General features: G+C 37.1%; 1 protein-coding gene across 1 annotated transcript; it reads left to right on the top strand.

The window, feature by feature from the left end:
• The first annotated feature begins 13,267 nt into the window (after positions 1-13,267).
• On the top strand, positions 13,268-14,928 carry LOC145098715 (small ribosomal subunit protein uS9-like). Its single transcript, XM_079036325.1, has 2 exons — positions 13,268-13,383; positions 14,415-14,928. The coding sequence occupies exons 1-2, from the start codon at positions 13,268-13,270 to the stop codon at positions 14,926-14,928; spliced, it is 630 nt and encodes a 209-aa protein (XP_078892451.1).
• The last annotated feature ends 877 nt before the right edge of the window (positions 14,929-15,805 follow it).

The raw sequence follows: 15,805 nt of genomic DNA, 5'->3' as shown, positions 1-15,805 counted from the left end.
AAAATTTTCGGGTTTCTGGTAGAATGGGTCGGGTATTTCCTTAAAATAATAATACCTGATACCCGACCTATGTTGTAATTCGGGTTCTCGGGTTTCGGGTATTCATGTTATAGGTCGGGTCGGGTATTTTCGGGTATACCCGAAAATTACTTAAGTCACTTATTGATTTTTTTAATTCTATTTTGCATTTTGGTAGCTTTAATAAAAAAAATGGGTAACAAAATATTTCATACAAATACAAGTACATATTCGATAACAATACAAGTCATTTTTTGTGTTATGTGATTTTTGCATTCCATTTCAAATTTTAATAAAAAAAAACAGTTTATGGAGTATATGATCAATGCTTGATCAAATTTGGACTAACCAAACATGTTACATGATTAATGTAAAAGGAGAGTACATAAAAGTTATAAAAAAATTTAGCATGTTATCTAAATTGTAGGGACCAATTATATAGTGATATTTCAATTCACTATGAAGAAATGACAAAAAAACAAACACATGCTGAAAAAAAAACAGATTCCTAGTGCACAAATAAAATACAGGGGAATCTAACATCTTATTCATTTTCATTATATTTGTTGTAACATTATGTTTAAGGGCTAATGGCATACAAACCCTCATATTTGCACAAAATTGACGGATTTGCCCAAAGTTCAAATTTAGGTCCGTATTTGCCTCAAACTTGCATTTAATATGTCATTTTTGCCAAGTAGCCGGTTTCACATTAATCAACCGGTTACCACTTGCTTAGGTGGAAGGCTCATTAACGTCGTTTGGCAAAAAACTCCAATTATGTTACATATGTTAAACTGTCGCATCTCATCTCCCTCTATAACCCGATCACTCTTCACCTTTTCCCATTTCATTGACTGTATACACAGAGAGAAAAAAGGGTTTTCTTAGAGACTGAAATTACGTTTACATTCAACATTTATTGAAATGTGTTCTTAAAGTTAGTGCGTTGATGCAGGAGGGTGTAATGTCTTCATTAGACGAAGGGTACGTTGACCCCTTTGCTGGCATACATGAGCCATTTGTTGGCTTGAGTGAAATGGATTTTGAACTCCACGACATTTACATGGACCACGAACCAGAGGAAGAATTTGTGTCCTCACTCGATAAATGTAAGGACACCTTCCTAAATGTTCTATTAAGTGGTGACAACCTACGAAATTCTAGTATGGCAGATGAAGTCAAAGCACAAGTGTACCATGCTACTGATTGGCAGAGTGATGAAGATGAACAGGAGGTATTGAAAAACAACTATAGAATTCACGACCCAACCATCAAGTGGGACAAGATGGTACCAAATCTTGGTGACATCTTTGAATCCCCTTCCCAACTGAAGTTTTGTGTCACCAATTATGCAGTGTCACATGGCTATAGAATATACTTTGAAAAATGTGATAGTAAAAGAATTGTAGCTAGATGTGGCAATAGGAAGGAAGAGAATAAATGCCCTTTCAGAATTTATGTTGCATGGATGTACAAAGAAAGATCTTTTCAGATCAAAGCTATGAATGGTGACCATAAATGTTGTAGGCAGTTTAAGTTTGGGTCCATTGTGTCCCCTGAATGGAATGGAAGACATTATGTGACTGAAATTGCAAATAAGCCAAAGATGAAACTTCAGGAAATGATTGATGAAATCAGACAAAGGTATAGGTCTGTGGTATCTATAGGACAGGTTAGAAGGGAAAGGAGATGGGCCAAAAATTTAATAGAAGGTAAACTCACGGAGCATTATGCAAGGATATGGGATTATGTCCATGAATTTTTAAGGTCAAACCCGGGGTCAACATGTCAAGTTAGTGTAAAAACGAATCCAAATGGAAAGAATTATTTTCACAGGTTTTACATTTGTTTCAAAGACCTAAGTGATAGCTGGAAAAGAGGGTGTAGGAGAGTAATTGGGCTTGACAGGTGCTTTCTAAAAGGGAAGGTGAAGGGTGAACTGCTAACAACCATTGGTAGAAATGCCAACAACCAGGTTTATCCAATTGCTTGGTCTGTTGTTGATATGGAAAATAAGTCCAACTGGACTTGGTTCCTTGAGCTACTCAGTGGTGATCTAGACCTTATTGATGGAAGGGGCTTGGTAGTTATATCAGATCAACATAAAGTAAGTTTCTTTATAACATATTAATCCTTTTCAAACAACTTATAAACACTTACATGTTTGCTGGTTTTTGTATAGGGTTTGTTGCAATCTGTTAAAGATATATTGCCACATGTGGAGCACAGGCATTGTGCCCGACACATATATGCAAATTTTAGAAAAGCTTACACTGGGGTGGAGTTGAAGAAACTGTTTTGGGCTGTAACTATGAGCTGTGTGGAAGGTGATTTCAAGAGACATATGGACACAATTAAAAAGCTCAATCTTTGTGCATATGAGCATCTCATGTGCAAAGAACCCCAAACATGGTGTAGAGCTTACATGAGTACAGGGTATGCATGTGAGGAAGTGGAGAATGGTATATTAGAGTGATTCAACTCCATCATTGTGGATGCTAGGAAAAAGCCATTGATCACAATGCTTGAGGAAATAAGGATATACATCATGGACAGGTTTGCTCACATGATTGAGGAAAGCACTAAATGGAATACCCGTATATGTCCAGCAGTGTTATAGAAGATGAAGCTTTTTGGGAAGAACATGAGGTAACACTTTAACATGTAACTTTTATTTTAAATTTATTAGGTAAAATTTTAACATGTAACTTTTCTTTTAATTTCATTAGGTAGACCTTGAACATGTAACTTATATTTTAATTTCATTAGGTAAAACTTTAACATGTAACTTGTGGATGTAGGTTTTGGTTAGTAATTCATAGTCAACAACATGTGTTTGAAGCAAGGAGAGGATGTGATAGCTACATGGTGGATTTAGATGGAAGGCATTGTACCTGCAGGTTATAGGATCTGGCTGGGATCCCATGTGTTCACGCCATTGCAACCATCAACTATATCCAGCAAACACCTAATGAGTACATTGATCACATGTTTTCTAAGGAGCAATTCCTTAAGTGTTACTCTGCTAACATTAGTCCAGTGAATGGCTCAAATCTATGGCCTCAAACTGAATTTATAAAGCCCTTTCCACCAGTGTCAAGGAGAATGCCTGGTAGGCCAAAGGTCAATAGAAGGAGACATGTAACTGAAAATGATGGAAGAGTACACACCCCAAGAACTGTAAGGTGTGGTAAATGCTTTGAGTATGTGTAACGCTCGCATATCTGGACTAGTTAATTTAGAGGCAATAAGTGTCGAAAATGACTTTTTGGCAAAAAGAATATTTATAATAAATAGTCTTAACCAAGTTATAGAATATGTCTCAAGGTTTCCGTACATATAAAGAAAGCCGAAATCCGAGTTATAACGAAGAAGTTATGGCCCGTCGAAGTTTTACGGCAAAACTGACACGACACCGGGAAGCGTAAATAGTAAATTTATGATGCATCGATTTTTAGCCTTTGTGATCAAAACCAAAGTTTTAGTATACGTTAAACCGAGAACATCCATAAAAAGAACGCCCAAATCTGACTTTGTATGAGGAAGTTATGATTTTTCTAAGATTTGGCTTAGCAGTACACGGCCCGAAACTCGAATTTTAGTTCGAGCGGTTTTTTGGCTTATGCGACCTAAATGAGAGTTGAAGATCTCATTAATAGGAACTCAAAGGTAAAAAGATAGACGAAAACGGATTCCTTTTGAAGAAGTTACGAATTCTTCGCGGTCATTTAACAGTCTAAACGCCTCCTACTGTTAAATTTGAGATCGGTCAAGAATTAGCTGACGGAGTCTAAATGAAAGTTGTAGATCTTGATTTTACCTACGCGTTGAAGAAAAGAACGTTGAAAATGGATCTCGTATGCAAGAGTTATGATTTTTCTAAGTTTGAAGGTTGATATGCGATAAGGGATGACATGGCACCACCATAATTGGACACGTGGCACCACTAGAAGGCTGCCACATGCCCTAACTCGGCGAGCAGGTCCTCCTACTCGGCGAGTCCATCAGGAATTCAGCCTATAAATAGAGGTGCTGGGTTCCCTCATTCTTCACACCTTCCCAAACTATTCTTTCTCTCTCTAGACCCTCTCTCTAGCCCCTAACCCCCCTAAACGCCTATGTAAACCCCCTAGCACCTGAAGGAAGCCCCGAGGCTTCCGGAGCCCCGAGAAAAGAACCTTTCGGCTCAGGAACACTGCTCCATCGAAGCCCGATTTTTGCGAAAAACCCGCTGTAAGTGAGCTATGCCTACCATATCTTTCGTATAGCTTATGTTTCACTATAGTAATGTTATTAGGACCTTATAAGGAGTATTTGGGCTATTATTATGGGTTATATAAGTATTGTTTAACGCTTATATAATATTAATAATAGCTAGACTATTAATTAGTCTCGGTGAATATTAGACTAAACTCTAGTGGTAATGATACTAGGTTTTGTCCGAGGAAAATTGTTTTAAGAGTAACGAAGTGTTATCCGAGTACCGAGTCACCACCTTACCAAGTGAGTGCATAGTCCCTTTTCATCTTACACATAGATATGAAGTATTTTAATATAAATTATGTGCTATGTGTGCATATTGTCTGAATACTTGCTGCCTATGATGGATGAATGATTTTATACATGTTTTAAATGATGTAAACTGTATAAAGTATTTTATATCTACAAAATATGTTGGGTAAAACATGGATAGATGAATGATGAGGGATAAAAGATGAAATAGAGGAACATCAGTAGTATGGACCTAGTGCCCTATAGGTAAACATTGGCAGCAATGGACCTAGTACCCCATAGATGAGCACTGGCACCTGCGCCACAACCCATAGATGTTTTAGATCTACGGTAAACCTCCTAGCAGTTGCGCTCTAAGGACAGTATCGGCAGTTGCGCCTGATAGGGAGCCTTATGACCATGACAGTAGCGTTTAAAGGTCAATACCGGTAGAAGCGCCTCATAGAAAAAGTCTCAATTCTAGCAGCTGCACCTACACGATAATATTAGCAGCTGCGCTTGACCACTGTGTCATTGGCAACAATGGACTTCATGTTGTTTCCTTAGGATGATCCTTAGGAATGAATAAATAAGGATTAGCTGATCCTTAGGGTAAATCCTTAAGAAGATAATGGGAATGGGTAATTGGGTAATTGGGTAATTGGGTTGATTGTTTGATGTTTAAATATAATAATTATATTATTGTAGGTTGAAAACCTATGTACTCAGCAGGTTTCCCAACCTGACCCACTCAGTTTATTTATATCACAGGTGTCAATATGAAGTTACATTACACTGAGAGATTAAGGAGATATAAATCACTAGTGATAATGAGTGTAACTTCTATTTATGCTTATGTTTCTGTATTGACCATGACATCCCAAATGTTTTAAAATGAATAAAAATACTTTTCTTCAAAAATGCTTTGATAACGTATTTATCATGTTTTTTTGGGAACAAATTCCGCAACATTTTTATTAAAAGAGGTACTCTGATTTTTATAAAGCATAAACAAAATCGGTCTTTTCTGGCCATGAAAATGGGGATGTCACTGTATGGCCATAACCAGAAGGGATGCAAGAATACAACCAGGGAACCTGTCCCTATGCTACCAAAGAAGAAAGGAATGCCAAGGAAGGAATAATGTGAACCCAGTCAAGCATCATGTGATAGGTCTGAGAGGTAGGAACCTGTCCCTCTGCCGCCAAAGAAGAAAGGAAGGCCAAGGAAGGAACAATTTGAACCCAGTCAAGCATCATGTGATAGGTCTGAGAGGCAGGAAGCAGTTCCTATGCTACCAAAGAAGAAAGGAAGGCCAAGGAAAAAGGTCCAATCTTACCCAAATCAAGCATCAGGTTCTAAATTTGTTAAAAGCAAAAGGAAGTTGGGGATAAAAAGAGGTGGTGACATTGTTGAAGATAGAGTTCTACTTGATTAGCATGATGGTTTAAAAGGTCTTGCTGAAGGTAGGGGATGTGAGGAAAAAATGAAAGATTTGTTTGACAAAGAAGATATTGATGATGATAGTTTGGTTGATATGATGTGCACTTTTGAAGCTTCTCTTAGCCAAGCAAAGTATAATTATCAGAAAGGTGATGGATTCCAAGATGCAATGGATGCTATTATTCAAAGTATTCATCATGCTAATGATGAAAAGGTGTTCAGGATGTTGAAACTGACCTGACAAAAATACTTGAGGAGGTTGAAGATGCAATGGATGCTATTCTTAAAGGTACTGATGAAAAAAGTCAATATAAGAATGAGGGTAATCCTGAACCTGGATTCACTGAAGGAAATGCAAGTGATGTTCTCCCAGAGATGGTGATGCTAGATCTAGAAAGTGTAGCAGACCTACTTGGGGCAGGATATAGCATGGCTGAAATAGAGAGCATGAAGGGGGTTAAAGTTGAATTGGATGATATGCCACCAATTGAGATGGGTAGTTTGCCTTCATCATTTTATAATTGCTAACATTAGTAACAAACATGTTTATATCTTTTATTAATAAGTATTTTTCAAATTTTTATTAACAGGATGTCAATGAAGTTGAGGATATTCCATATGTTGATGGTGAGATGGAAGGAAATGAGGGTGAGGGTGATGCTGATGATGCTGGTGAAGTAGCAGGTGAGGGTGAGGGTGATGGTCATGGTGCTGGTGAAGGTGATGGTGCTAGTGAAGGTGATGGAGAAGGTGATGGTGATATTGAGGATGAAGGTGATGCTGCTGGTGAGGATGATGCAATAGATTTGGAGGGAAATGATGCTGATGATGAAGGGCATCTACCACCTAGAAGGACAAGAAAGCCCTCAGAAAGAATCATCCCGCAAAAGCTGAAGAAACCTTGTTTTGACAAAGATGGAAGGGGTTCCACATCTAGCTATCCAGTAGATTTAGAGTAGTTACCTAGGTATATGGGGGCAAAAGTGGGGATGGTATCATTGGGCAATTGTATAGGTAGCCCTTTTTGGTTATTTTTTTATATACACCCACTACTTGCAGCATACATCCATTTGTTTATGGTTTGCCTTTTTTGGATATGTTTTAGGCTTTTGGGTACATGTTTTGGTATACAAAATGGATGGCTGCTACATGCTAGTAAAACTTATGTAATGGATGCTTTATATTAAGGTTTATAATGGATGCCCCCTATTATGGTAACCATGATGTTTTTATTTTATTTTCTAGTAAATGTTAAGCATTAACAATGTACTTTCATTAGTGCAATTTCTTTTATGGAAGTTAGTGCAATTCCATTCATGCAAAGTTTACTTTCATTGTGAATGTAACTAATGTACTTTCATTATACTTCCATTCATTAGACCTTCCTTTTATGCAATGTACTTCCATTCATGCAACATATACATGAGATAGCAATTAACTATCATTAATAACATTACCATTAATACCGTTAATACATTACAAACATGTAGCATACCGTTAATACATTACAAACATGTAACATTCATCCGTTCAAAAAAAACATTACAAAGATGTAACAATTCTTCATTTCATTAGTGCAATTCCTTTTATGCAAGTTAGTGCAATTCCATTAATGCAAAGTTTACTTTCATTGTGAATGTAACTAATGTACTTTCATTGTACTTCCATTCATTAGCCTTCCTTTTATGCAATGTACTTCCATTCATGCAACATATACATGAGATAGCAATTAACTACCATTAATAACATTACCATTAATACCCTTAATAAATTACAAACATGTAACATTCAGCCGTTCAAAAAAAACATTACAAAGATGTAACAATTCTTCATCACCCTTAATATATTACTAATACAGGAAAAACCAACAAAACTACATCTTAATAACCACTATTTCTAGTATCAACGATATAACCACTAATAACCCTATGATCAATTCTAACAATGGCTTGATCTCCTCTGTATGACACATCTCCATATTTTGACCTAGTACTTCATCTGCCCATTTGAAAAAACCATAGTTACCTCCTTCCACCTAAAACAAAAAAAAGATTAGGGTTCTATTACATACGTTCCTCTTTGGGAAGTTAGAGCAACCCTAAAATTTTAGGGAGAAATTAGTACAAAAATAAAGAGATTTTTACCTAATAATTAGGGCAGCCCCAAAATTTTCTTCCTGGGTTATCAGGTGTTCGTGAGATTGATACACCACAAACATCACCACAGTCGCATCTTATTACCTTCTTGTTCCTCATTCTTGTACCACCATTGAAGCTTGATCTTGAAGACGAAGTTGTCATTTTTCCGTTGTAGCTTTGTGACTAACTGTGGGGGTCGAAGGGATCAATTGCACACGAGGATGTCTGTGAATGGGTTTTTAAATCATAAATGTCATGTATCTTCCACCTAAGCAAGTGGTAACCGGTTGATTAAAGGGAAACCGAGTACTTGGCAAAAACGACAAATTAAATGCAAGTTTGAGGCAAATACGGACCTAAATTTGAACTTTGGGCAAATCCGTCAATTTTGTGCAAATATGAGGGTTTTTATGCCATTAGCCCTATGTTTAAAGCGTCATTTCATTATTAACAATTTCTTTTGCATTTATTATATACCGTTCAAATAACGAAGCCATATAACATTTGGTTTAAACTATAAGGAACAATAATTATGTAAAATAATGATACAACTTTAATAGTTACTATAATTAGTGTATTAATTAGTTTTTTTTCTAAATCGGGTATTCGGGTATACCTGAATTTTTTTAAACTTACCCAATACCCGACCTATTTAAATATCGGGTTACCCGAATACCCGAATTTCTAAACCCGAAACCCGATTTACACGACCCGATCTACCTAAGTTCAAACCGGGTCGTGCTGGGTAATCGGATATTGGGTATTTTCAACAGGCCTACTACAGTCAATATTTTTAGGAAATAGACCCTCATAAAGGCCCTATATATACAACCCTAAAATATTTCTCATCTTGCCTTAAATTCATGCATACGTGCTCCCAAAAAAATGTAAACGTGTTTAAAATTCCTTGTTTCAATTTTGATTGTAGCCCCCTCTTTCCAAGCTTGAAAATTCCAACACACAACCTATTAATATCAGGGGTGTTGTTCGGTCAGCTTTTTCGGTTTAAAGTTAATCAAAAGTTCGGTTTAATTGGTTCTGGTTAATTTGGTTCGGCTTGTAGGTTAAACCGAATAAAATTTTGCATTTAACAATAAATATTAAACTAAAAGAAAAACAAATTACTATACTTTAGCCAATAAAAAAACACTAATATATACATATTATATTCGGTATTTCATGATATGTTGTGTAACGTCCCAAAATTTCAGACTAACAATTTCTTTTAATAAAACATTAGTTTAAGCAAATTCATCATTTCAAAACATAAACAGAGTATTAGTTTCCAAAATACATGTTCGTTATCAGAGTAAACATTCCCAGGCTGTCTAAACTATGGTGTGTGCCATGCGATCACCCCGAGCTCTTCCCTCCGCTACCGGAAGTACCTGAAACCAAAACTTAAAACCGTAAGCATGAAGCTTAGTGAGTTCCCCACCCTACCACATACCATGCAAGCATATAACATACAACATTCAGCTAGGAGTTACAGGCCTCGCCCACACTCGTGAAGATACGGTCCCTGCCCACACTTCGCTAGTCGGGAGATACGGACCTCGCCCACACTCATGAAGATACAGGCCCTGCCCACACTTCGCTAGCCGGGAGATACGGGCCTCGCCCACACTCGTGAAGATACGGGCCCTGCCCACACTTCACTAGCTGGGAGATATGGACCTCGCCCACACTCTACGATCTGGGAGATACGGGCCTAGCCCACACTCCACTCTCAGAGAGATACGGGCCTTGCCCACACTCAACCGCTAACTCATAATATACAAGCATATACAATCATATACTAATCAGCTAGGAGATACGGGCCTCGCCCACACTCATGGAGGTACGGGCCTCGCCCACACTCTGCTATCTCTGAGATACGGGCCTTGCCCACACTCAGCTACTATCACAAATATCATAACATAACATATTATCAGACATATCTGGGGTGTCCGATCTACCCTTCGGTCCTAACGACCGAACTTGGGGACTATTCCCCCGCCTACTACCACTATCACATATAACATAACTTGCCAACATATAAACATATCATCTCATACTGTCAGACGTTTCTGGGGCGTCTGACTACCCTCCGGTCCTAACAACCGAACTCTACTGATGAGTCATGGAACCCCATCCATGCTCCTACTGATAGTGAGATACAGGCCCAGCCCACACTCACTCTTTCCCTAACTTGGTCCTCGCCCCTGATCTGCTGCTAATGAGATGCAGAACACCATCCACACTCTACAATTGGTGAGACACATGACCTCGCCCACACTCACCCCCTACAAGGCACATACAAGTATCACGCAGACAACAAGTATAAACTATCACATAACCATTCCTTGGGCACCCGCCCTCTGTCATTGGACCTCGTCCCGAATATCATACTAGCATACTGTGCCTAGGGCTAACCCCCGGGTCTTCTAATCATAACTACATGGGCTGGCATTGTGGCCGTAGACCCATTCATACAAAGGGAAACTCACCTGCACTGGCTGAACTGGCTGATGAACCCACTAGCTGCTGCCCGGAAACTCTCTGAACTCCTACTCCACTCGCTCCCCGAGCTACCAAAGTCAAAGCAACATTGAGTCTAACTGACCCTCGAAAGACAACCAAGTCAACTCTGGTCAAAGTCAAAGTCCTGGTCAAAGTGAACCTTCCAGGTCAACCCTACTCGCTGAGTCACCCTATTAACTCGCTGAGTTCATATGTTCAGAGTCCTTCTCTTTGCAACTCGACTCGCCGAGTCAGTCCATGACTCGCCAAGTCTATCGATTTCCGAGTCCTAACCTGTCCAACTCACCGAGTCTCCATTCGACTCACTGATTCGAGTCTCAACTCGAAGGGTTTGGGGTTTTCGCGACCTGACTCGCCGAGTCCAAGACAACCTTCAATAGACTCGCCGAGTTGTTCATCTAACTCGCCGAGTTCCTGCCCAACTTCATCTGACTCGACGAGCTGTTCATCCCACTCGTCGAGTTTCTCCAAATCTTCATGCTACTCGCCGAGTCCACTCAAAGGACTCGCCGAGTCCATTCAGATCTCCATACATGTAGAGGACTTTTGAGTCATGCATGGACTCCAAACTATAGATATACCCTTCCCAAGCCCATTCCTCACGTAAAGTTGCAAACTTTACGTGTAGAGAAGGAGATCTAGGCAAAATACACCACAAACTAGGGTTTAAGGCATGGAGGCTTCATAATCAACTCACGGGCTGCTACTTTATGCTTCTCAAGACCATAATATGCATAGATCTGAAGTAGCAACTTCAGATCTGGCTCCTAACTCAAAATAATAACATTATGGCTAAAAAGCCCCAACAACCACACATAGATCTAGGTGCAAAAAGGGTCCAGGAACTAGTTTATTACCTCCAAATGCTCAGAATGAACTCACAATCCCAGATCTATGGTCCCTTCTTGCTGCTCCAATTTCCTTCTTCCTTCTCCAAGCTTTAATGCACCTTCCAAGGCAACAAATGGCTAAAATAGAGGATATGGCGGCTAGGGTTTAATGTTCTGGGTGAAAGAGGCAGTAAAGGAACCCTAGGGGAGAGAATGAGGCACTTAAATAGGCTACAAGTCCTGAATTTAGGGTTTTCCTTGCACAGACCAGACTCGCCGAGTCCACTTGGCCGACTCGCCGAGTTGGTCACTTACACCTCGACCCGGATCCCGCTCGGACTCGCCGAGTCCCTCCTTGGACTCGCCGAGTCGACCCCTAAACTTAGGGTTTTCTTTCCTTTCTTGGTCTTCAAAACTTTAGATGTTACATGTTGTCTTAAAATATTGATGTAGCCACAAAAGTAATAGATACAAGACAATATAGCTTTAGAAGTATATATATATATATATATATATATATATATATATATATATATATAAAATAAAAAAATAAAAAATAAATAAATAAATAAATAAAAAACTTTCATGATATGTTGTCTTAAAATATTGATGTAGCCATAAAAGCTTTTATAGAGACAAGTCAATATACCTTTAGAAGTATATGAAAAGGAAAAAAAACTTACAAAGGTTAATTGACATTTAACTAATTAGTTGTTTTTTAATATAATACATAAACAATTATAAAACTATAATGGTTTAAAATTAAATAATGAGTTAACAAAACTATTTTTAATAAATATCTATTAATTTAAATAAAAAAATGTTAATTTATAAATATAAAATATAAAAATATATTAATTAAATAATTTATTCGGTATGTTCGGTTTAACCAAAATCAAACCAAAAAATATCCTAAAATATCCTTATTCAGTTTCGGCTTTTTATCACGACCTTAATTAATATGTGAATCCATGGATATTTGAACCGAAGTCTCCAGGAAAAAGCAAAATATTTGATGGAAAAACAGAGGATCCTTTTGAACAACCTCTTATAATAGGAAAACTTTATATCTTGACTCCTAGTTCAAGTCTTTGATCTCCTATCTCAATTAAGATGGATTTTGATAGGAAAGATCCCTCTAATGACTTCTATGGGAGCTTTTATAGTAAATGGAAATTTCCTCGTTATTTTTTTAACTAACTGATTGCTCCATCAAAGTTCGATCTAAGTACAATCGAATTGCTAAGTTACAGCTACTCCTAGTGCGAAGAAGAAGAAAGAAAAAAAAATAAGGGACAACAGTGTGTTGTGGTCGTGTACCCTTTGCATTCCATTGACTCGTACTGATGAAAATTTTACTCCACAGAAAATGGAACAAAAAGTTGTTGAGTTGCTAATTGCCTCTCGAATGGCGTGTTTGGCACGGAACGTTTGAGAGCTTTTAGCTTCTAGCGTTTGACAAAACGCTCCATTTTGAACAAAAAGCTTCGTTCGGCACTACAAGCTTCTAGCGTTTAGTTTAAACAAAACGCTCCAAATCCAAATGTTACTTCGTGTAGCGTTTAACAAAACGCTACAAGTCACCCGCTAAAAACAAATTTTTGCGCTATTACCTTTAAATCTTCATTTTCGATATCCATAATCCAATAATTTTTGGAGATATCCCTATAAAGTAGATCTCAGACTTTGATGTATAAAAAATAAATAAATAATAAACCTTAAGACAACCAATTTAAAAAGAGTCGAACCAAGAGAGCTTATGGTTAGCAGATAGTTTGCTATTATTTAAAAGAATAAATATAGATTAATTATTTGAACACAATGTGCATACTAAAAGCTAAAAAGAATATTTGTAAAAACGTGATTGTTAGCAGTTTGACTTCTCAATTCAATTACATGTTGACATGGGGGCATGAAGACGTTTTGTGGTTGTTCACGTTATATAGACATAATGGGATGAGCACAAAAAGAATCTAAATTTGTTGAGAAGGATCATTTAAGACTTGTTCTATTTTGTGTCTAAGTTATAGGGATGAGCACAAAAAGCGGATATATGTTTTTGGAATCGAAACCGTCTCGCAACCGTCGGTTCTGGAATTGGAACTGCCTTAAGTGGTCCGTTCCGGTTCCCAAAGTTTCGGAACTTCCTAAAGTGGTTCCGGTTCCAATTCTTATTTTTTCAAAACCGTTACCTGCTACATAATTGTCGGCTCCGATTCCAATAACAGGTACCCAGAACACTTGTTACCCGAAACCGATACCGGCAGGTATCCACCTATTCTAAATAAAGTTAAATGTTTTTTTAATTTATATAGTGGTGACTTAAACTAATAATAATAATAATAATAATAATAATAATAATAATAACAACTTCATTTACTTTTAATTCAAAGTGTTCCTAGGGATTTCATTCTAAAACAAACGTTGACATTAAACTCTTCAGTCTTCACTCTCGTTCTACACTTCTACTCTCAGTATCGTTCCATCGCAACTTCCTGTTCAATCGCCGGCCTTACATGTTCAATCGCCAACTTACCTGCTCAATCGATGGTTCAATCTACAAAGATAACTTTATGTTTATCTTCAAGGTCAGTTCCATCGATTACTTGAAATTTCGATTATTGCATCCCTATATTTAACCATTACATGATTTTTCTATTGTAGCTTCTAATTGATATTCATCAGTTACTTCCATGTGAAAAACATCCAATTGATTTTATATTAGGGTCTTCCTTTATGTGATATATATATATATATATATATATATATATATATAGAGAGAGAGAGAGAGAGACAGAGAGAGAGAGAGAGGTTCAAATGTTTTTGACAACTATTGTGTGCTTGTATAAACCAATGACAATTCAGGAAATAATAAATTATTAAATAAATCATTTAAGGGTATTATAATAATCTTTTCATTTTTAAATATGTTAGATAATTAATATATTTATCATCCCTTTAAATATAGGATATCAAAGTCAAACCCAAAAGCCCTATGTTTGAAAATTACAATTGTCGCCTTTCCCTTCACCCATTTTCCATTCTCTCCGGCAGCTCCTCCAAATTCCGTCCAATGCTTCGGCCGGAAGAAGACGGTGGTTTCCGTAACTCACTGCAAGGCTGGTGCTGGCCTAATCAAAATCAACGGTGTTCCAATTAAGCTTGTTCATCCTGAAATCCTCCGATACAAGGCGTTCGAGCTGATCCTTCTTCTTGGACGCCACAAGTTTGCTGGCGTCGACATGAGGATCCACGTCAAGGGTGGAGGTCACACTTCTCATATCTACGCAATCCGTCAAAGCATCTCGAAAGCTCTCGTCGCTTACTACCAGAAATTCGTTGATGAAGAACAGAAGAAGGAAATCAAAGATATTCTCGTGAGGTACAACATGACTCTTCTCGTTGCTGATCCAAAAAGGTGCGAACCGAAGAAGTTTGGAGGTTGTGGTGCTCGTGCTAGGTTCCATAAATCATATCGTTGAAAACAGAGTAATGTTATTGCCCTTTTTGAAACTATCTTTAATTTGTGTCTCGTTTCTTTTTTCTGAGAGTATTTTGCGATGTTGTTATGGTGTTATCTTTCATAGAAGTTTAATTTTGTTAGACTCTTTTCATGATTACCTATTTCAATTTTCCATATAATCAATCTTAATTTTCTAATTATGAAACTTTATTCTTGTTTATAATGCTTTGACTCATTCCTGGTTTTCTGTATGTCTGATTGTATGCATACATTAACACCTCCATTGTGGATTATCCATTCTTCTTGAATCAAAACAACCCAACCATGGTAGTGAATCTGCTTTTGATATGTCAGTGGTGTTATGGTATGTAGTGATTTAGTGATCTCATTAAGTCGTTTTTGCTAGTAATAAGGGCAAATGTGTAATTTCATTTTTAACAAAGACTACTATAACATTTTTAACAAATGTCTTGTGGGCATCTTAGATTTTCATAATTAAAACAGAAACCATCTTTTAAATTCCAATCTATGTTTGGAATCTAATTTCATTTTTCATGATTCTTTATTTAATAACACAACTTATAATTTGTTAGTACTCAAACTACTTCAATTTATCTTCTAAAATTATATTAGCAGTAAATACAATACTTTTGAATGTATTTTATGTATTCTATCAGAATGTATTCTACCAGAATAAAATCTATGTATTCTGCTAGAATGTATTATATGTATTCCGTCATATTTTATGTATTCTACCAGAATATATTAAGTGATAGTTAATTGCAAGTAACATGTTTTTAACCATTATTAGTTTTTCTTGTATTTGTGATAGGAATGGCTGGAAGAAGGCGTTGAAGACCTAATAAGAATAACTTGAAGAATCAATAAAGTTTGAT

This window comes from Lactuca serriola, chromosome 4 (assembly GCF_051521515.1).
Source record: "Lactuca serriola cultivar US96UC23 chromosome 4, Lser_US96UC23_V15, whole genome shotgun sequence".
Classification (NCBI taxonomy): domain Eukaryota; kingdom Viridiplantae; phylum Streptophyta; class Magnoliopsida; order Asterales; family Asteraceae; genus Lactuca; species Lactuca serriola.
The sequence above is the reverse complement of the archived record's forward strand: the minus strand, read 5'-3'. Positions and strand labels throughout refer to the sequence as shown.